The sequence below is a fragment of the Urocitellus parryii genome, chromosome 6, assembly GCF_045843805.1.
Source record: "Urocitellus parryii isolate mUroPar1 chromosome 6, mUroPar1.hap1, whole genome shotgun sequence".
Classification (NCBI taxonomy): Eukaryota; Metazoa; Chordata; class Mammalia; order Rodentia; family Sciuridae; genus Urocitellus; species Urocitellus parryii.
Genome location: NC_135536.1, coordinates 141290192 through 141313547, shown reverse-complemented (window position 1 = coordinate 141313547; position 23356 = coordinate 141290192). Strand labels below are relative to the sequence as shown.

At 35.8% G+C, this 23356-nt stretch overlaps 1 protein-coding gene across 4 annotated transcripts in view; it reads right to left on the bottom strand.

Moving 5' to 3' along the window:
* Mctp2 (multiple C2 and transmembrane domain containing 2) overlaps positions 1–23356 on the bottom strand; it is a 160734-nt gene that overhangs the window by 92614 nt on the left and 44764 nt on the right. For all 4 annotated transcript variants that reach the window (XM_026394055.2, XM_077799771.1, XM_077799772.1 and 1 more), the window contains exons 8-11: positions 21059–21223; positions 18751–18881; positions 8969–9155; positions 6548–6641 (exon numbers count right to left, since the gene is read on the bottom strand). In XM_026394055.2, the coding sequence (XP_026249840.2) occupies positions 6548–6641; positions 8969–9155; positions 18751–18881; positions 21059–21223 (577 nt within the window). The remainder of the gene's footprint in view (positions 1–6547; positions 6642–8968; positions 9156–18750; positions 18882–21058; positions 21224–23356) is intronic.

Here is a 23356-nt window from a genome sequence, read left to right as displayed (position 1 = left end):
CAGGCAATGAAAATAAACCATACAGTGGGCATGTGGTTTAAAATTCCCAGTGAACAATAACCACAGGACCACTCTTTTTCTGACACAAGTAGCCTTATATTTCAAAAAAAAAAAGAAAACAAAAACAACAAAACAAAAAAAAAACTTAATAGTCACCATTATAATTTACAGAAATAACTCAAAAGTAAGTATCATAGCATATGGCTGGAACACTGTTATTGTGTAATGTGGTTTAAATGCAGTATATTGGTCAATAGTTTCAGAGAATAGCACTTTACACACAATAAAAATCAGATGATCCAAAAAGGTATTTTATAGTAATAAGACTATTATCCACATTATGAAAATGTGAAATGAAAGCACTATATTAGGCTAGCATGAGAATTTCTCTCCAATGAAGCATTTTTGCCTTCATTTCTAGCAGGTAATAGAAGCAGAAACAAATCCAAAAAAAGGCATCTTAGTGTGATAGCTGTAGATTTCTAAAAGTATCTGAAGACCTAAAAGTGATTAACAATGCTTTTATTTCTAGCTTTATCTAAAATTAGAGAAATTTATAAATAATATATCAAAATGACAATCTGTAGGGCTGTGGCTGTGGCTCAGTGGCAGAGCACTAGTCTAGCATGAGTGAGGCACTGGGTTTGAGCCTCAGCACCCATTAAAAAATAATTAAAATAAAGGTATTATGTCCATCTACAACTAAAAATATTTTTAAAAGACAATCTGTGAAATTCTCCATATAACTACACTCTAATAAAATAAATTTAATAAAGAATAGGAAAAACATTTCCTAAACACATAATATATATTGGGCATATTCAAGATACCCATGAATGTGTGAAGGCTTAAGAGTGGACCCCAGGTTAGTACGTGATAGAATCAAGACAGCACATGGGATTCTGCTTCTCTGTATACTTTGTATATTATATTCCCATAATGCACAGGGATTAATATGTGAGGCTACCTCAAAAAACAAAGCACCACATCACCACCACTAATTTTCATCATCAATGAAAAAATCATTGAACAGAACATTATTGTACTTAAGGCAGGAGTCACAGGTACATGGAAGGACTCATGCACTTATGGAATGAATGGAGTGTTTTGCCCTTATAGTAATGGGAACTCAAACCTGGGTGGGGGACATGCCAAGAGCTCCTCCTAATGGCACACCTAAGGAACCACTCCCTAATTTTGATGAGGGTCCTCATCTATTTTGATGGTGCACACCACCTCCTGCATCAGGAATTCTACAGCAAAGAGTATGAAGGGAAAGAAAACAGAGCCCTCTCTTATAGCTCCTAAGCTCACTAAAGGTTTGTCTGTTCACTGAGTATAGGCATTCAGTGATATGTGTTCATCATCACATCTACCACCAACTTGAGTTTGTTTAAATTGAGAAAAACTTAAAAAGCAGGTAAGGGCATTATACTGAATTCACCAGAAAGCAGCAGGGTGTTCTGGAACTAAATGTATTATTGTTCTTCTGAATCGGGTACTGGAACTTTCCCTAACATGCTTATTTATCAACTAAGGCCATCTTGTAATAACCTAGATGTCTTTCCTGAAAACATGTTGTTTTTACCATTCCTCTGATAGATATTTTGAGATTATGTTAATTTGATCATTGACTCATTTGTCAACACTGGCAACAGAGAGGGGTCCAAATAATGACATCACTACTCATAGGTCAAGAGGATCCTCATAAATTTGGAAATTTTTGTTGTTGTTGAAGGATGTTTTTTCATGGCAAGAAGTGCCAACAAATCTCAAGCATGACAAGAAAAAAAAAAAAAAGAACATGTTGATTTTTGGAGAAAAACCAGGTCCATACTATGAGTAAAGTTGATCCTTCCAGCTTTGTTCTTCCATTGCTCCCTGACAACTCCCCAGCTTCTCATCATGACACACAGATTATTAGAATGATAGAAACATAAAAAATAAAGATGAGAATGAATTACAGAAGGAGGGGATAATGAGGCTTATGTGATATTATTTTGTTATATTACTTAATACCATCCTACCCGATCTGCCATGGAATTCTTATCATTTCCTACTATTGGAACAACAAGTTTAAGAAAACTCTCCTAAGTTTCTAACAGTTCTATACTTTGAAAGCATTCTAATGGGCAGGGGCCATCCGGGTAGCAATGACAGTGTATGGGTAGCTGGAACAAAGCTGAGGGAGACCAACAGAACCCATGTTGCCACAAGAGGATTACTTTAGAGGGAGTTTTGCTATGTAAGAATTATTTTTAAAGAACAAAATCAACAAAGAGAAAACACTGTTGACAGAATGGTATACATCTGAAAACACTTTTTGATTCTAAGAATGAGAGTGAAGAGCTATGGACTAGATGTTGAATATTTTCATATGCATTATACAAAAGGTGGCCATAATGGTCTCAGTCCTGATACAATGAATTAACCCCACAAATTACAACATTCTATCAATCATAATAAGACTCTCTTGAATGACTCTGCAAGCATGTCAAAAGTTTCCTTCTCTTCACTGGCTAATCTCTTTCACGTATAAGGTACGTCTTCTTATCTAACTGTACAATTATGACCAGAGAATACTTCAATTCTCTAAAGCTTTTCTATGAACCCACTGGGTATTTTATTACCTTTTTTATACTTTATGAGATTAAAAAACCTGCCCTTTTTCTCCATGGTATTAATGCAGGAATCTGATATGCCTCAGGGCAAACCAGAATATACAGCACTGGTCTCTGTGAGGGCTTCCAGTGCAGATAAGGAACCTGTTGCACTATTTTTCAGCTTTGTCCAGAATAAAATGTCTGTCTCCCTTTTAATCGTTACAACATGAGCTTCTTTTCTTGAAATAGTCCAAGTGAGGTCTCATTAAACCTTTAGACACAGCTATATTCACCTTGATTCTGAAAGCATGTTATACCATTTGTTTCATGAACAAAGGCTATGGTTTGGTTACTACAAAAGTAATTACATCAGACTGCATAACCTATGACTTAAAGATTTTAGGTTGTGCTGTGTGCAAAGGTTTTCTGAAGCGATATCTTTAATAAAAATATCTGACACGCTCTTCTATTAGAATAACTGTTCATGTATCCATGACTAATGTAAGCATACACCTGAGAACATTAGACTATCCTTCATCAGTTTTAAAGTGATGTGCTCCAAGACAAGACAGCTTAATTCAAATTCCCATAATTAAAAAAGCCTCTCTCTTTTAAAAAAATAAATTTTAGAAACTCTAAAAAAAGCCAAGATATATGTAAATTTAAATTTATTCATAATTAATAGTTTTTAACCACACAATACCATATTTACAAAAGGATGTATAATTTTAAAAATAAACATATTTTTTATACTAGAGCCTCAAATTTCTAAATATCTTTATATCAGTTACATATGTAAACTTAGGTTATTAATATATTTTGTGATATTTGAATACACTAATCTTTTCCTTCATATATGATAATGTTTTTATGGAAAAGAAATTCACTTTAGTACATGAATGTTATCCCAATATTCTAAAATACCAGCATAGTAACAAGTGTTCAAATTTGATTTCTTTTTATGACTATGTAATCATAACATCAATAACAACTGATGAGGAATACCTGGTTTAGTCATAGAGTCTTGCATGGCTCATTTTCTTTTTTAATTGTCACCTGCAAAGAGATAGGTGGCTTGAAGATTAGCAACCTGTGACAACAGGTCTTGCCACCTGCATTCATTCCTCCCCTCCAGTACTTGAGGTCCTTGCACCCTACAAACAGTGACTGTGGCCTTGCTGGTGGTGACCACTGCCCCAACTACCCCCCTCAGGCTTGTACTTCATGAGGGTTTCTGAAGCTTAAGTGAAGAAAACTGGAAGAATCAGTTATTTAGCATTATGTTAAAGATGCAATTTGTATGGATAGATAAAAAGTGGAAAGTCTGGGGAGTTTCCTTTTGTACCCTTTCTAAAATGACCATGATACTTACTTGTACTAATGTATTCCTTTTTAATTTGCAGGTGAATACTTTGTTCCCTGATCAATCACAATATATGAACACCTGGTTATAAAATAAGGCTGCCTAGAAAAGATTGGAAATAAATAGCCACTTTTTATTTTAATAATTGGCAATAATTCATTCCTGCCAATAATTCATGCCTCTTCTAATCCACAATCAAGTGATACTGATTTTTTTCCTATACATCAGGGAATTGGTAAAGATGATAATAAAAGCAATAAAGGTGGAGCATCTAATGTACATTATTACTGCTAACCTCCAGGAGATACAAACTGAATCCATGGTGCCATCGTACTGAAATCTGAATGCATTTCACTTCACACATAGAAAAATGGCATGACAACTGTGTGAAGTAGGTCCACTCTGTCATGGGAAAGCAATGTCTTAGTTGGGAACACGCTGGAGGACTCATCTACAATCCTGAGAACATGTAAGGGAAACAGAGATTTGATTCTAAAAACAAACATCAATGTGGTCGAAGGACAAGTTTAGCTAATGACAAATCATTTTGTCTCAATTCAGAATACTGATAATTTTCTCATAAATATAGCACAGAGATGGTAAAGCAGTAGGACATTTGGTCAAACCACACAGTGTCATTTCTTTGTTAACTGCTGCTTTTAGACACTGTCATCCTTTGATACTCTGCTTCACCACTACAAAACTATCTGTTAAATATTTTGAATATAATAAACAAAAATAACTTTTCTCCCCCCAAATTATTCTTACATAAAGAGGGTTTTGACTTATCTTCTAGTATTTACATTCATTCCGTTGTTTTCTTTCCTATTTACCTTAAATATTCAAAATACTCTTAGGAGATGACATATTGGCCTGAAATAACTCTCATCAATACTAGTTTGGGGGCTTGAAGGACACCTGATAATATAGAAAAAAATAAAATAGGTTGTAAAAATGTTTTCCCACAGATGGATGTTATTGTAAAACAGCCTTTAAAATAAGGGGAAAAAAACTTTGGATGCATTACAATTAGTTTTTGCAGATTAAAAAACTACAACTACAAAAGGAATCTTTAAAAAATACTGCTTGAAGGCATAAATAATTTCTTGGGGCTTAAGACATTTCTTGAGATAGTAACAAATGTGGATTCAAAGAGGGCTGCTCTAAACACTTAGAAATAATAACAATTTGCTCTAGGAAACTAGTGAATAACTCTAGACATGTTCTAGTAATGACAAACTGCTAATGTCAAAGACACATGTTAAACAGTCAAGTTAACTGTCAAAGGCTCACTTGAAATATTAAACATTTTCATAAAACATAAGTACAAAGAAAGGAGCATTTTCAAATTAACATGAAACTATAAACATTTGCAACTGTATTAATGACTATCAGAAGTAACCATTTCAGTATTTCATCTACAATCCTTACAATTTATATCATCCATTTGGCCAAATAAATTCATTACATGCAATTGCTCACTGGGCACTTCTTTCAGGTGGGAAGCAGTTTATATAAAGAGACTACGGAGTATTCATTTCTACTGAATTGATTCACTGAAGTGGGTGGAAAGAACTCCTGTCTTAAATTAAGTTTATATTTTCCATAATTTTGTAATAATATGTGCTTAAAATTAAAATTCACTTCCCCAATGTTTGAGTTTCCTTAAACACAGTCTCAGAAGTTTAGAAGTTATTCAGGTATAGTATAATTGTTTCTGTATGGAGGAACAAAAAGAGTAGACCACATTCTAAAAATACAAATGGAGGGGGGGAGGGCGGGAACTACCCAATACAGTGTCAATAGATGAGAACTATGGATGTTGAACACTTTCTGTGTTCATCAATTTGCTTGGTAAATAGCATCTGTCATGTAGGCATTTAAATTGTTAGCACACAGAGGTAATTTGGCAATGAGCTTCGCTGATTAGATGCTGTTGAATCTGGATGACTCTACATGCCATAGAGCACAATTCAGCACTAGGCATACCTGCTCTAAACTTCACCTGAACCACCAAGAGAAACTTCTGAAAAGACGATGTCCATGGCAAGGTGGTCCTAGGGTCTGAAATCTGCTCACTGTCACAGTGAGATTCCAAACAGACATGCTAGCACACGCAGGTCAATAAACCACATTCTGTCTGCTGTGAAGGGTGCAGCACATTCAGAACCGGAAGGGAAGAGGGGAAGGGCTCCAGGGCAAATAGCATGATTTGAGGTACTGCAGCAAAGTTCAACCCCCACATTAATTTAAGAAAGAAAGAAAGAAACCATGACATGAATAATCCACAAATATCTCTGAATCCAAATTAATCTAATGCAATACTGAATCAGAGTATAAGTATTTGAATTTTTTTTTTTTTTTTTTTTTTTTTTTTTGCAAAAAAACAAAAATGGGTACCATGAGAACACAGTTGTTAAGTCCGCATTGTTTTTCTCTGGTTGTTCTTTCTAAAACTGCACAGTGGGTGTACACTTACTTATATTGATTCCACATTTTGCTTTGCCATAATATCATTTCAAAGCATGAAATAAATGACAATAACAATGTAAAGCAATTAAAAAATGAAAGTGTTCCATACCTGAGAAATCTGCAGCTAGGAGATCTACTGCCTTCAAAACCTTCACTTGTAAAATGCCAACATCCTTTATATCTTTCAGAGAGTTCTGTAAGGACTGAGGGGAGAAAAGGAGATCACAAATGAAAATAGTTTTTCAGTATACTATTAATGCTCTGAAGGCCTATGGGGCATCCGTACATTCTATTATCTTCTCGTCTCATGAAATATTAGAAGAGTTTCAAACATACACTATGCCAGTCCACAGGACAGTTGGGCATTTACAGCAGCCATATTTAAAAAAAAAAAGTGACTGAGAATTAATTAACTACAACTCCAAAATTAACAAATTAAAAGCACATACAATCTACTTTTAACATCGCCCCCTGGTGTTAGCAAAGATACCCCACTGTGAAAATGTGTGGGTAGAATGACATTCATTCTCTTTCTTCTCTTTTTTTTCTCTTTAATGCAAATTTTAAATCACACTAAATGCAACATTATTCTGACCTATTTAGTATAAACTTACGGATGCAAGAGTACTAAATTTGGACCAATGTAAAAATTTATTACCACTGGAAAGAGTGGGGATGAAAACAGAGTGAATTTTCTGATCCATGCCATAGCCAAGTTCTTTAGAGATTTAGTATCTAATATCAACCTATATTCACATTTTCTGTAATTTTTAGTTTGCATTATACAAAGTTTGAATATTTGGTCTGGTCATTCTTAAGCATATAAAGCAATATTGAGATGTCTAAATATATGATAGCCTGAAGAAATCATGCATGAAAATGATGATTATATAAACCCTCTTCTTAAGCATACAGAATGCATCCAGTGAAAAAGATCCTGTTTCAAAACCTTCAGATACACATTGTTATTACCTAGCCAAAAACCTGTCATAAGCAGATCCCCAGGGATTGATATTGAGACAGTAAATTCCATTTTATTTAGGCATCGCAGGGTTGAATAGGAAAAGTTTAGTAAGAATAACAATAGGCAGACCTAATACACATAATTCTTAAGAACTTTTAAAAGTTGTTTATCTTTGAATTTTCAACCTAAACCAAACAAAGTTAACTAGTTCTTAAGCTAAGAGGAAAACATGAAACAATACACTTTTATAGTGCAGAGAGAGAAATACCTTAAAGGAATATCTACTTTTACAACCTAAAAAAAAAAAAAAAAAATCCCGCCTCTTTAACAGTACATTATTGCCTTCAAATGCTCTGGCCAGCTTGTAAGTTGAAGAAACACCTGGAATTTCTATTTTCATTATAGCTTCTTTAAACCTCAATTATTATCCCTGAAATTCTAAGGCATTATTCAAATACATCATTACTATGCTATATAATGTTACTTTTCAAATATACAGCATACGCCATAATTTTTGTAAATTGTGCAATTTATTCATTGGAAAGCTTGGGGATACTTTTAGTTTTTACCATCAAATTTTCATTTGCTTATGTAAAGTCATCAGAGAGACTACCAATAGGGTATTCTGTCCAAACTTCTTCAGAGTACATCAAGCTGGCATGCAGAATCCGTGACACTGAAATATATGTGGTTAGGCTTTGTACTCTCCAAGATAAAGATCTATTCAATTAATCAATACATACATACAGTGAAGGATTCTGGAGGCAACAAAGTTTATGCTGAGGATGATATTGCCATTGAATAAGGATTCATCTTTGCTTTATTTTCATGCCACTTTCTTAAAAAACGTGCCTTCCATGTATGGAAATCAAGTGGATTATTGATTTACAAAGAAGATGGCATAAAAACAGAATACAAAGGAAAAAAGTGCTTTTAGAAAGTCAGCATAAAATAAATAAATAAATAAATAAATAAATAAATAAATAAAGATAAGACAAAACAGGTATTTGATTTTAAAAACGTGGACTGGACTGTTAAGTACAGGGCAACTACTTAGGGAAGAATCACATTGATGTCATCATCCAGGTTTCAGGATTCCATGGTCCTCTGCTGCCTGTTTTAGGCTTTGTGAGACAGGAACATACCCCCTCTTGATTCTAAAATAACTTAGGAGTCCATAACCTTGCAACCAAAGCCATTAAAATCCATGACATTACAAACATTAATGGTTGGTTAAAAAACAAAAGCCACTTTTGTTGAACTTCCATTAAATTTTCTATGCACATATCCAAACATGCTGAATTAAAGCCACTTCCTTGAAGAGACTTGCAAAAGGCTAAAAATTTAAAATATCATTTTGGGATTTAAAAATACAAGGCAAACTCCCAAGTCTTCTTTCACTTTCCGATAAGTATATTAATCCGTAGGTCCAGTGCCTTCTTTTAGGAGACACACAATGAAACTTGGGACCAAGATCTCTTTTGATGTAGTTTTTGATTCATAGACTTTGTTTTAATTTAAAACTGGGAGGAAGTAGGAGTGGTGTAACAAGGCAGCACAACTCACATATCGTTGGGAAATCTGCTTTCTTTCGCTGGGGTCCTCAAAGGGGCAGACACACAGATCTGAGATGGAAACTCCCGCACAGGGTGTAAGTGTGATCAACATAAGGAGAGCCCCCAGGCAGCTCTCCAGCGGCAGCTCCAAGCAGTTGGCTTGCTTCAGCGGGAGTGCTGCGATATCCACTTTACACCTAGAAATTTTCAGAAGTCAGAGAAAGAAAAGTGATTAACTCAAGGCCACTGTAGAACCTCCAAAGCACCTGTCTTGCATTCCATCATCCCCAAACCTTACTTTGTCTGAGCTCAGGTTTATTGAGCAGTGAAGGTTCTAAGTGCTCCCCTGGCTTGGAACACTCACTCCAAACCACCCCACTCTAAAAGTAAGGAGAGGAAGAGATAAAGCAAAATCCAAGAGCAGGCAGCATGGGGGGCAGGGGTGGCAAATGCAAAGAGATAAGTCAGGTCTGTGTCAAATAAGGCCTGCAGAAAGACAATAAGATCAAGAATTAAATAGAAAAAAGTTTCCAAGTTTAATGATCATAAATATAGATATGGCTTCCCTTTGTTGTGGCTTTTAGGAGTAAGGAGAATAAAAGAACATGGTTCAAATAAAAGAAGGAATAAAGAGAAATCCAAGTGGGAGAGGGTTAACAGAGAAAGCATTTTCTTCCCGATTGATGCCAACTGGCAAATTTTTATTTAAAGAAAAATGTTAAGGTGTTTTCCTAATAGGCACAGTTCCACAGGGTTTCCCCAGGTGGGTTTCTTTTGGACAAATGGAGCATGAAGTGTTGTTGATTGATCCCATCTCCCAGCACTGCCAGGAAGGGCTGTACCCATCTGCTATAAATTGCATGTTTTCCGCCTCTTAACAGCCAATGTTCTGGAGTTGTTGAAAACCTCAAACACATTTAAATACAGAAGCAAACACCAAAAGGGTTGGGGGGGGGGGGTGCTGAGGTGCTAAGTAATTTATTTGCTTTAACATTGAAAGCTCTGGGTTTGCCTAGACCACACCTACTATGTTTATGTATGCAGGTGGGTGAGGAAGCCCTGATTGGGGCAGGAACACACAATAGTTCTTAGATTAATTTTTAACATTATTCGTATTTGTGCTTCACAATTATAGAATATCATGAATATTCCAGACTTTAGGAAAGAAGTATTGCCTCTCACAACAAACAATAATGATGCATGCTTGCCCTGTCAGCAGATAACCAGAAAGAGGTAACCAAGATATATATTATATAAAACAATGATGACTTTGAGGTACCTAGATATAATAGACAGAACCTTGCAGTTTACTGTGAAAAACTGCAATCCTTTTCCCAATTAAATGGAAAGAATCAATTACATTAAAAGTCCATACCAATTATTATTATAGGATGAAAATACTTATTGATAATTGTCTATAAAATTAAATAAACATGGATAATTGTTTCCTATTTACCTAAAGTGATCCCACTTAAGAGAAGTGATTTTCCTTTGCATAGAGTAAATTTGTCAAGTATGTCTATTGAAGGAAGATTACATATAGATCTACATATATTATTTTCTATGGTTTGTATCAAAACAATATTTTCTATAGCAAAAGGGAATCTTTAAAAAAAAAAACTAAAACTAGGTCCTGGAGTTGTAGCTCAGTGTTGTTGATTGATCCCATCTCCCAGCATTTGCCTTGCATGCTTGAGGCCCTGGGTTCAATGCTTAGCATCACATAAACAAACAAACAAACAAATAAAGAAATTGTGTCCATTTACAACTAAAAAAAATTAAAAAATTAAAATTACTCCCATGAAGAGTTAATATTTCTATATCAAATGCATTTATGTAAGTAGGTAATTAAACATGTTTGGAAATAAATATTAAGTGCTTTATATCATTTTAAGACAACTATGAACACACACATTAACAAATTTTTCCATATATATGCACAGGAACACATTATTATTTTACACTGTTATATACTTTCATTTATTAATAATACCCTTTCTTATGGAATGATAAAAGATCCAAATTTGTAAGAATTTTAATGGTCACTTTAATTAGTCCAAATTCTCACTAACTCATTGATGGTACATGCTTTTTAATGCCAATAGTAATGGCAATGTTTGCTCTTTAAATGTTTACTGTGTGGAACTAGTTTGTTCATTTGAACAGTCAGAAGTTATTTAGAGGCAAGCACTCTGAAGGTTTGTAGTATTTGGAGGTCAAAAGTAATGCATAAATAGGCAACAGTAAATATTTTACTGGATAATTCAAAATGGTTCTGACATGTTTCTAGAGTAAACTAATAATGTTGTGACCAATGTTAGCATATTTAGAGTAACTTTACAAACTCTACTAGTGTCTGCTAAAATGCACAACTTATTAGAGGAGAGAAGTTGATTTTAAGCAAAAGCTGACCACCCACCAGACAAAATGCAAAGTAAATTTTGAATTTCTTCTCAGAAATTATACCTTTGCACAGCCTCTTTAGTCATCTCTGTCCACTGTGAAAGCTTGGATTTATCTCTTTAAACATTATGTAATTAACTAGGAAATAACCGTTTTATGCAAAACAACCGTATCTACATTAAATACCAGAGCTCCATAAGCAACAGGTTAATGATACTGGTACCAGTTTAATGTGTTCTACATTCTCCACTAACTACTGAGTATATACTCCAGTTTTCTTTTTGCAGTGACTTGAAAGAGCAAGTTAAATTGGTATATAGGTATCACATCAGTCAAAAGGTTTAAAAGTTTTGCACATGGATTTTGATCTGTTTGGGTTCCTGCACCAACTATGTGTATTGATTCCTTAAGTCTTAAGAATTAAAGTTCCTTTTTCCTGATTTTAACAACAGGTTCCTCTATAAGGATGACTTTCTACAAAATGTCTAAACTTCTTCCACCCACCTTGCTTCCCATTTGTTCTCTCATTCAAGAAGAAAGAAGGAAATATAGAAGAAAGGAATGCATCTCATACAAAATCCTCTCCATCAGGCCTCCCATTTTTCTGTTTCAACCTCAGTCCACACTGCTCCAGCTTGCTCTACAGTTAGGAGGAGAACCACCAGAAGTTCTCAGGTGAGCCAGAGGCAGGGAGAATGTCCACATGAACACCAAACTTGGAATGGGCAATATTAGCAACAGGTAGTAGAAAGAACCTTTAAAGAAGTTTTCCTTCAGAATTTTAAAGACTTTTAGCACAATATCCACCCAAACTTCCTAAGAGGAGGGAAGAATCAAGTGAATATAATAACTCTGTGGGGTTTTTTAAGGTTCAAAGATAAATGGACTAAAATCTAAAACATTTAAGATGTAAACATTTTGTAATACACTCGAAGATATTTTTAATATAAAAAAAATCCAGAAAGGAGAATCCAGAGACTTCTTTTCCATTTTCCATTATTGTATCACATTCTCTCAGAGTATTTACTAAATATTGTGGTGGGTCTTTTAATTTCTTCTAGTTGTTACTGAAGCCCTAAAAAATCTTTTGTTGTTTTCCAAGGCTTTCTGTCCACTATGCATCTACTTGTTATGGATGGGGCATAAGATTTTCTCACATGTAGACCTTTTTCAGTGAAGGACCAAAATTTTAATACCTTCACTTGGAAGTCCATGTGGTCTCTGATGAAATTATTCAACTCTACCCTTGAAGCAAGAAAGCAGTAATAAATATTGTAAACAAATGAAGAGAATTGTTTCCAATAAAGTTTTATTTGTAAAATCAGGTAGCTATCCGGTGACCCAGGAGCCATAGACTGCATAATCTTGACCTACAGAAATGTTAATAATTTAGCTGTGGTGAATAATAGCAACAGAATTAAATTTTTTTAAATCACAATGTTTCAGAAAACAGAAACAAATAAACTAAGATAATAGATATTAGTCTAAGGATAAGTTTTTATAAACAATTTTAACTCGACACAGACGAAGAGACCATGGCCAAATTATGCAATGATCTACTTGTCAATAAAAACTGATATAACATTAAAACTGCTCTTCTATCTGACAAACAATGTGGAAAACATACTCAGAGCATCTCTGTAAGGAACATGATCAATGAGCATTAACCAAGTAGGCCTGTCCCATGGCTGTCTGTGTGACATCACATTCAAGGTGAGTGCCATGCTTGGATAATAATTCCCAAGGTATAATACACTGATGCTCAAGGGACCAGAAAATTCTCATTCCAATGTCAGATCTTAGAAAATACAATTGATAGGAGCTCCTCTGTGATTACTTTTATTATGAAAATGAAAACAGCATAATCACTGATGTGTGTGTACCTGGAGAGGAGCTCCCAAGATTCATTCATGGGACATGGAATCCCACAGCTTTGTCAACTGCCTTCCTCTCCAGCTCCACTAGGTGACATTTCCAACCCATTCCACCCATTAAGTTTCTCAGGGGGATTGTGCCCTATCTTCTCTGTAGACATCTGCCCATATTGTGTGCTCTTCCTAGAAAATTCTTTCAATCTCCTTGCCAAGGTTATTCCCAGCCTTTTTAGAGGTCTCTGTTTAGATGCTGTTCTTCTAGGAAGCCTCCCCCTCATACCCTCCCCCCATGCCAAGTTGGTTTCCACGGTACTGAGATGCTCAGCCCTCACTCCATCACTGCTGGCTGACTTATAGTACCAAAAATTTGATGCCCATGGACAGCAGCCTTGAATCAATGAATCCTCAGCACTTTACAGCCCAAACAACATACAACATAGTCTATATATTTGAACAAGATGAAGACACAAACCAATGAATGTCACTGGTGTCAGGAAACTCATGAAGTCAAGAAATTCAAATCAGAAAATAAGTACTTTATGTTAACTAAATCTTCTGCAGTCCTTTTTTTCTTTCCATGTTAGAAAAACAAAAAGTTGAAATAAATGTATTTCCTAGGTGCCTCTCAGATTAAAAATTCCACTTCTACTCACCTGAAGGAAACAGGAACTAAATTACTTGTATTTTTTTTTTTTCTGGAACAGGCATATATTAGAGCTTTCCTCTCTCATCCACAGGCAGTTAATGTGCTGACTTAGCATTTGCTTTTGACCTCCCATACTTGTCTTTCTCCATTAATCCTACAGCATTTTGATGTTTTAATTCAACACATAATTTTACCATATCAGTCAGCCAAACCTGCTCAAGTTTTACTTGCCATGATAGCTTTTAACCTCATATTCATTACCATAATTCTGTTTTATATTATAGACTGGTCAGCTTTTAACTTAAATGCAAGGGGCCCAAAAAAAAAAAAGTGCTATAGTTTTAAAAGCTGTAAATCTCAGAGGCTAAGGAAGCAGGAGAACAGGAAGAAAACAGTGAATGTGCGAAGCCCTGCTGTCAAAGCAAATCAACGACATGGGGTGCAATTTGTCCAGAGAAATACTCTAGCTCAGATTTTTCACTGCCTCAAAGTCCCTAATAAACTGGTAGAATGTCAGAGCCACTTTATAAGACACCATTTGGGACCTAGGAGTGACCGTGAGACAGGCCAGTCAAAAGAGACTTACGGATTCTCATTCTTAACCTTCCCAAACTGAATTAAATCTAGAATATTCTATAACAAGTTAATGTCTGCAATCAGTTTGGAATGGAAACGAATCATTGAGACAAATGATTGTGATTTCTTTAAAACAACACAAAATGAAATAATCAATATTAATCTATGTTCGTATTTTTGTATTTTGTTAAATAGCTGGAGCAGGTTAAACCTAGCTTTATGTTTTTACTCTCCCTAAATTTTAGTTCCCTATCACTGTCTAAGAGCTGCTACTATCCCTTTTTTTTTTTTTTTTGGCTTTGACCATGAACAAACAGTGAAATCTAGAGGCAACACAGTTTCAGGGGATAGTGGGTCTTACTTAACCACTTTCATCTCACTTACCCCAAGCCCATAGCAGTTTCCCTGTGGCTCAGCCAGTGCCCACAGGTGGGAGGAAGATCAAAGAGAAGTCAGAAAGCCCCATATAACTCAGGAGAGCTTAGAGGTCACTGGTTGCTGGCAGGGCCATATTTTAGTCATCACGAAAATAGTAACCTACCAGCGATAATGGAAGTTCTCTTCACGTAACCAACCATCATCCCAGCCTTTCTAGCCACAGCTACAAAACCCCAGCATTGTTCAAGCTTATCTATACAGATCCATTCTTCATTCAGTATGCGTCCCTTCCACCATGTCCTTGAAGATGTTCACTGCTCACGTCTACCCCACCCCCCAAAAACAAACAATCACAAAAAATTGTCTGCATTGTTTTGAATAAATGCTGAATTTTGATAGTCACATTTCATTCACTTAATTGTATAAGTTCAGTCACGAATGCTGTGGGGATCTAGAGTTGCCAGACAGAAAAATCTAAAAATTAATAATCATATCCACCATAGATGATGTTAAATAGACATTGTTACTGTTGGACATGATGATCCTACAAGATGGCCAGTGGCCCCATTTTACAGCTAAAGAGCCAGTCTGCACAAGCAAACTCATGGCCCAAGGTCATATGGCTATCTCCTGATAAAATGTTCTTTTCCTCATGGCGAACTGCTTTAACAGTTATTAACATGAAGATGTTATCCAAAAAGAAAATATGAGAAGGTCATTAGGGGACACTTAAGGATCATTCATATTGTCAGAGAGCCTTCTGATGTCACAAGGTTTTTCACAACAGTTGGAACATAAAATAGTTGAGCCTCAGAATACATAAAAGAAAATGTGTGTGGGGGTACCAAAATATTTAAAAAGTAACTAATAAGAAGGAGCCACAACACATCAGTGATAGGCTCAGCACAGTATCTCCTTTAAATCTGAGGGGCCATATTCTATTTTAGTATAGGTCTCTCCCCATTGGTACAGCAATACTGTGGAGCCTGCTCCCAAGAGATACTTTTGTTATCTTTTGTACTACAGGAAAGGAAAAAGGAAAAAAAAAACTTTAAACATCCATGAAGAGGAAGGATGGAAGGACTGAAAGACCAGAAGACTGGTATATTTCCCAATTGCAAACAGGAAATAGCTAAAATAATAAATGAATGTCCAAATGACAAAACATGAAGTGAAAGGAACATCTTAAAATTATGTTTTTGTTCCTGTGAGGCAACCCAACACTCATTTGGAAAAGCATTTCCTCTCAAGTGATGGAAACTAAAGGCAGAAGGATGTGTGAAATGCAAGGGCATTATTCCTTAGACCTACTAAAATAACACTCTAGCCATTCATCACCAGAGGGCCAAATGCCCACTTGCATTGCAGGACACAGGATTCTCAGCTTTTGTGTAACTTACCCTTGATCAATGGCTAGCACTAAAGTTTCTGGTTCTCCTACAATCTGCATTGTTAGGACCCTATTATGTCACAGCAGTGACAATGCCAGAAGGACTGACATTACTGGATCTGAGTCAGTTCAGGTACCTGGTTTGAGCACAAGAGGGAGAGATAAGGTCAGACCAGTAACCTGATAGGCATCATCATGAGACGCTAGCCCACAGGAGGTCTCCTGCTTGAGGTGGCAAGTTTGGCATGGCCTGGTTTGCTATATAAATACACAAACCTGGCTTGGGACATTGTTAGCAAAGCAGCAACTATGGCCCACCAGATAAGCCAGATTGCACATGAAGACATTGCATTAAACAATGGAACCAGGGTACATAGTGAGCAAACAGCAGAGACTTCAACTGACAGAGGTCCTGGCAGTGCCAGTCCCCTGAAGCATATAGACTTGTGTATTGCATTGCAGGTATTCCATATGCTTGTGTATGTGCAGATGAATGTGCATTCCACCCAATAATTGGGGAAAGTTATTGGCATCAGGTGAATGAGAGCCAGGTTTAGCTAAAAATATTCTGCAACATGTCAGAGAGTTCCTTACAACAGGGACCTTCTGTTGAGAAACACTGGAAGAATTTTCTGTGGATATTCAACTCCCCACTCATCTATCTCAGAATAAACTCCTGAGGGAGAGTGAAGCAATGACAGCAAGAAGAGCTAAAACCCTGGGCAGTGGGTACAAGTCTAAGACCTTTACAAAGTATTGTCAGACATATTTTTAGCTGAGTGACATGGCATTTCTGCCTCTAAAGTCCTTGCTACCTGAAAAAAAATTTTTTTGCATCTCCAGGCCACTGTATTTCCTTAAAATTAAAGAATTATATTAGATGAGTCACTTTCAAACTTCAGTTTTCGATAATAAAACTCTTTCCTCAACTGGAATGGCAAGGTAAACGTAGGCCAATTTGAGATGCTCTGGCCACAGGGGAAGAGAAGTGAAAAGAGGACCTCCCATTGCCAAGGCATATCCTTGACCCCAAGTTCAAGGTTTGAAACAGGAGATCCATAGCAATTGAGATACTTTTAAATGTTTGTGTTCTTAAGATATGCATACAAATTTTATTTTTGTGGGATAAACAAAAGGCGATGATGACTTGATTAAAAGAACTAGGCCTTTGAAAATACAAAATCCTGACTCTGGAACTCATGGTTCTCAAGTCCAGTTCCAAGTCATGTGTGATTTTTAAAAAATATTTATTTAGTTGTAGATGAACACACAGGATCTTTATTTATTTTTATGTGGTGCTGAGGATTGAACCCAGTGCCTCACACATGCGAGGCAAGCACTTTCCCACTGAGCTACAGCCCCAGCCCCTCATTTGTGAATTTTTGCTTCACTTTCTCATCTACAAAAGGAGCTTGCAGGGCTAGTTCTGCAGATCCAAGGTGACCTGTACTTCTAGCAGCATCTCTTTTGTGCTTCCAGTACACTCTTTATTATACCCTAAGAGGAAGCTGTAAAACTTGTCGTATGTGGAGGAGTGTGTCAATGAAGTTGGGAGAGTCCAAGGTAAAGAAAGGAAAAACAAAACAGAATTGGCCTTGGTGGATTTCATTATAATCTGCTACAAAGAACATTGGAATTTAAGAGACTAAGTCCTATATAGCAAAACCCAAATAGGATATACTGGAAAGTTTTTTAAAGCAATTCTTTTATTTATTATACATTTATTTATTTTATTTATCTTTCTACTTATTTATATATTTATTTTTATGCAGTGCTGAGGATCAAACTCAGTGCATCACATATGCTAGGCAAGCGCTCTAAAACCCAAACAGGATCTACTTGAAAGTTTCTCAAAACAACTGTTTTATTTATTATTTACTTTTTATTTATTTTTATGAAGTGCTGAGGGTCAAACTCAGTGCCTCTCATGTGCTAGGCAAGGGCTCTACCATCTACCATCGAGCTACAACCCCAGCCTCTATGCTGGAAATTATTACAAACATAGTCTCCAAAAGGTGAGCTGGAACCTCATATTTCAGAGAATTCTTGACACAAACTATAGTTGGCCATTTGGTTCCACATTCTCAGGTTCAACCAACCTTGGGAGAAAGTATGGAATACATGCAAGGACATTTTGAGGGCGTCTTTATTCAATGAATAATATAGTATAACAACATTTTACTTGCCATTTATATTGTATCAGTAGTTATGTTAATATAGATATGATTTAAAATGCAGAGGAGGAAGTACATGAGTTGTACATAAATACTGCACCATTTTATACAAGGGACCTAAGACTTGGGGATTTAGGTATCTACAGAAGGGTCTTGGAACCAATGCATCGTGAATATGGAGGAACCATTGGATTTTGTTCTCTTTTATCTATGGTTTTTAAATACTGAATTTATCAATTAAAAACAGGACATTCTTGGGGTGGCACAGAAGCTATTTCCCTCAGCCCAACCTCTCTGCACCATCCCCATGCACGCACAAGCTCCCACAGGTTAGAAGCAGAGCAGACTCACGTGCCCAGTCGCTCTTCGTGCTTTTTGCTGTCTCTTCCCCACACTTCAATGTCCAAAATGCCCATCCTGTCAGAGAAGTAGTGAAAGTCAAACTGTTCCTGCCACTGCGGATTTGCACTCTTACACAGTGTCTAGAAAACATGCAGTTATAATATTTATTTTCTTAAAACGTCATACATTGCTATAGCAGCTACACATTTAATTTCATTTCTAAATGGCAGGCGGTTGTGACTATAGACTTGCCCCTTATTAAGTTAAACTTCCTTTTATTAAATAAAAGTGACGTTGAGGGTTCAGAAATTGGCAAAACACATGGCTACTTTAACTGGTCTTAGATTCAATAATTTATCCAAGTTCAGAAGAACGACGTAAGAAACCAAAAATATCATATTCACACCCATTGGTATGTGTATATAGTGGATGTACATCAATAGACAGTGGGCAATTTTTCTCTCTTGAGAAGATAATACTAATTGGAAAATCAAATGCAAGTAACATATTAGTTGGCTTATGCATTCAGTGCTGGCTTAGGAACTACATAAATTAACTGTTTGGGGGTCTTAATTAACATTGATCAGATGCATTAAATGAGAAACCCATAACTTGTACATTGATGTCTGTTTCTCAAATCCAGTTACTGGATCCAGACAGTAAAGTGGGCATAAGACGTGGAAATTCCACTGCAGCCATACTTGAAAATTAATAAGAGTAGTTTGAAAGTTCTACAACTATGTCTGTATTCTCTAAGAATAATTTCAAACCATATATGTGTTTGGTTCATTGGCAGGATTTTCATTTTTCTTTCATCTATGGAGATCCAATTTATGAATACGGTGTGAATAAAAATGTTGAACACTGTGTATCAGCTCTAGGGACACAGTATCAACTACTAAATCCTAGCAATGACTATCTATGCATGAGAAAAACAGGGGCAACTCTGATCTCAGGTGTAGTCAATGTCACAAGAAGACGTTTAACTGGGCTTTCAAATCACACTATATCAGATCACAGAATTTGGAAACCAGGAAGAAAAAGGAATGTATTAGAACCACGAATTATATATGTAGTGTTCCCCAAAGGGCAATGTGGCAGATACGGGACAAATTCTACACTTCACCTTAGTCCAAAGAGCTGTGTTCCTAGTGATGAATAAGTTCCCACAAATCCTGAGCCTGACCCTAACTGGCTAAAGGAATCTTAGTGGAAAGATGTGGTTACTTCAGATCCACTGGTTATAAAGTACAGCCTAAAACTACCAGCTTAAAATAATTATCTGTGTGTTTCTTCTATAACTCACCCTAGATTTTTCACAATCCTTATAACTTATTCTTCAACATGTGCCTATTCCTCTACTCCTTTGTGCTGAAATTTAAAAAATGGCTAATATGGGATTTTGCACTGGAAATTGTGCAGCAGAAGACAACCTCTTGCCTTCTGAAATCATTTTCCAAGTTTTCTGTTTCTTCTGTACTCTCAATGCTGGAAAGTCCAAAATGCAAATATCCTGGGTCTATTTTCAAAAATTTCTACTGAATTTTATTCTATGTGGCTTTTGACAAGTGACATAACTTTCAAGTACCTTAGCTCTTTTGATTTATAAAACATATGAAATATTCCTGTCTGACAGTTATGTAAAACTAATTAATTTCCATGGTTTAGAGACTATGGTTTGAAATAAAATCCACACCAAATTTCTAAGATTAAAAATTAAATGGAATTTGGATTTACAGAATAAGAAGATTTAAAGACAGCTAAAAATGCCATTACTTTCACTTTTAATACTGTAGTAGTCTATTTTTTTAAAAAAAATCACATCAAAACCAGCAGCACTTAGATAACTATTTTTGGTATTCACACTAATAAGTGAGAAACAGCACAGAGGTATATAATTTTGAAATTTTTTTTTCAGTTATCTCTTATATTTTAATCCAGATTTCAAGCAGTATGTGATTTTATTTATATAGGATTTTGGAGACATCCAGCTATTTTTTTCCCTGAATTCTCTGAAACCATTTTTATTTTCAAAATGAAAATAAACCATGCATTCAAAACTATGACTCAAAGCTTTCTCTAGCTCTGAGTTATTCTATTAAAACAAATTACACTAAGCAATCAAAGCAATACTCATATTAATTGACTGCATCTACACCATTATTTTGTTTTCAGTAATGTTCTCTATTATAGTTAAGACATCTAAAAATAAGTTATTTCTATTTTTGTGAAATTTATAGTAGAAAACTAGTTTTTAGCTAATTTTTTTTTAAATTCTGAAAGACATCATCTTTGTTGTGGCATTGATAGAACTTACCTTGCTTTTATACCTCTGATCTCCCAGTTTTAACTGGACAAACATTTCGGTCATGTTTCCTCCTGAGACGTTCTTCCCTTCCAACAAAGTTATACTTATAATTCCATTCCAGAGTTGGTTCTTTCTCAAGGACTCTGAGAGCCGCAGACTGCGTATCAAAGAGGACTAGAGCAAAAAAATAAAGATGACATATAAATGTACTGATAATTATTGGGAGTAATTCTGTCCATCTTAGGAATTCCAGCTTTCAGTGTTGGATTATGTAATCACTCCTTGCCTGAGGAGAAGTGCTATTCTTCCTTGATTTCTCAGCCCTGCAGTCACAGTTATATGACTTGCTTCTGCAGCTTTGGACTTATAACAGTATAGCAAAGGATGAGCATAAGCAACACTCTGATTTGGCACTGGTATACACTCCCACCCAGTTTGTTCTTTGCTAACTTTGTTCTTTGGACTGTTTTAATAGTAAGAAGGGAAGAATGGCATTTGGGGGAACAGAGATATCAGAAAGAGGCTTTGCATGTCTGGGAGACATGGTATCCCTGGACATTCAAAATGACTATGGATTTATCCTTCACATTTGAATATGTCTCCATGTCCCCTTATTCTTTGGACCAATTTTGGAAATCTCTATGCCCCTGTGAGAGTAACAGTTCCAAACTCAGCTTGTAGTGGCCTAGCTGACCAAATGAACTTTGCAGATCGAGTGGGTAGGGTGGGGTGGAAAGGAGGATACACTAAGTATCATATAGCAGCTGGACCTAGAAGGGGATACTTAACTATTAACCTATTTTTTCTTTTACTAAATTATATTATTTATGCTTACCCATAAATACCTTGAACAGAATATAGAAAAAGGCAAACATTACTTATTATTAAATGATAAAGATGATTGTATTCTAAGTATTTTTAATTTATTTCTATTATGTAAAAATTTTAAGCATACCCAAAGGTAAAGACAATAAGCAGCATGATAAATATCCATGTATTTACTCACAGGATTCAACATTTTGCCTACTTTAGTTCATTTCTCCCTTCATTGTATTTTCTGGCTAAAATATATTAAAGCTAAATTCAGCATTTGTTTTTACATAATCATCATACCATGATCACCCTCAACAAAGTTAATCATAAAAAAGTTTCCTCGATATCATTAAATACTGCACATATTCATGTTTCTCTGAAGGTCTAGACAATGTCTTTCTATGATCTGAGTTAGGATCCCCACATGATCCACGTGCTGCATTGAGTTGGCAGCGTTCATTTGTGTTCTCAGCTCCATGAGAGAAATGGCACAAGCATAGACTTTTTATTTGAAGGAGAAATAAATGGGCTAAGGAATGTAAATGGTGTTCAGCATCATAGTCAAGCAATGAATTTCTAACACTATATATTCACTCCTGTTGTCCGCTCACTATATTTTCAAGATCATTTAGACACCAATTTTCTTGGACACCAGTTAGTAACAATTTATCACAACAAATGGTATGTCAGGACAATGTTAATTATATACCAGCTTACCTCAGCCAGCCCACGTCATCCCCCCATCTCCCCCCATCTCAATAAACTATGCAACACCACCATACCAGGGCTTTTGTTGATCATTCAGGGAAGATCTACTTCCAAAGCAGCAGTGGATACACGTTGCTTTTTTTCAGAAAAACACACAAACAAACACACACACACACACACACACACACACACTATTTAGAGGTGCTGCTTCAAAACAGGGTGGGCAAATGGGTAAAGAATTAAAAGAACAAAAGTCCTCCTCTTACATCTTTCTTAACTCCCATTAGCAATCATGAACAGATAGAAATATACTCAACTAAAGTTTTGTGAAAGAGATAAAATTAAGTAACATTATATTTGTTAATAACAACACACCATAATATGGAGACAGGCATAGATGTGTTTACATTCACAGATGTGTATACACCTACAAAATATACTTACTAGATTTTATAGCTTGTATAGTATATGGGTCAAAAGCTTCTACCTTTAAAACAAAAAGATTTTGATTCATATTTCCTGCTGCAATTCCTTCTTTTCCTTTTTTTTAACCCCCCTTTCTAAAAGTTTGACTTGCCAACCAACAAGCTAAGACATGACCCGTCCCACGGCCATGCTTCAAAGTTCCGACAGATATATTCCTCCCTAAGCACTGCAACTATTTCAAAATCCTTTTTATAAAATAGGGAGTCATGTCCACACAGGATCAAAGGGCATCCTACAGTCTGGCAATTGCCTAAGAAAAATGGCAGCACTTCCATGAAATATGCCCTAAAATAATTTTGT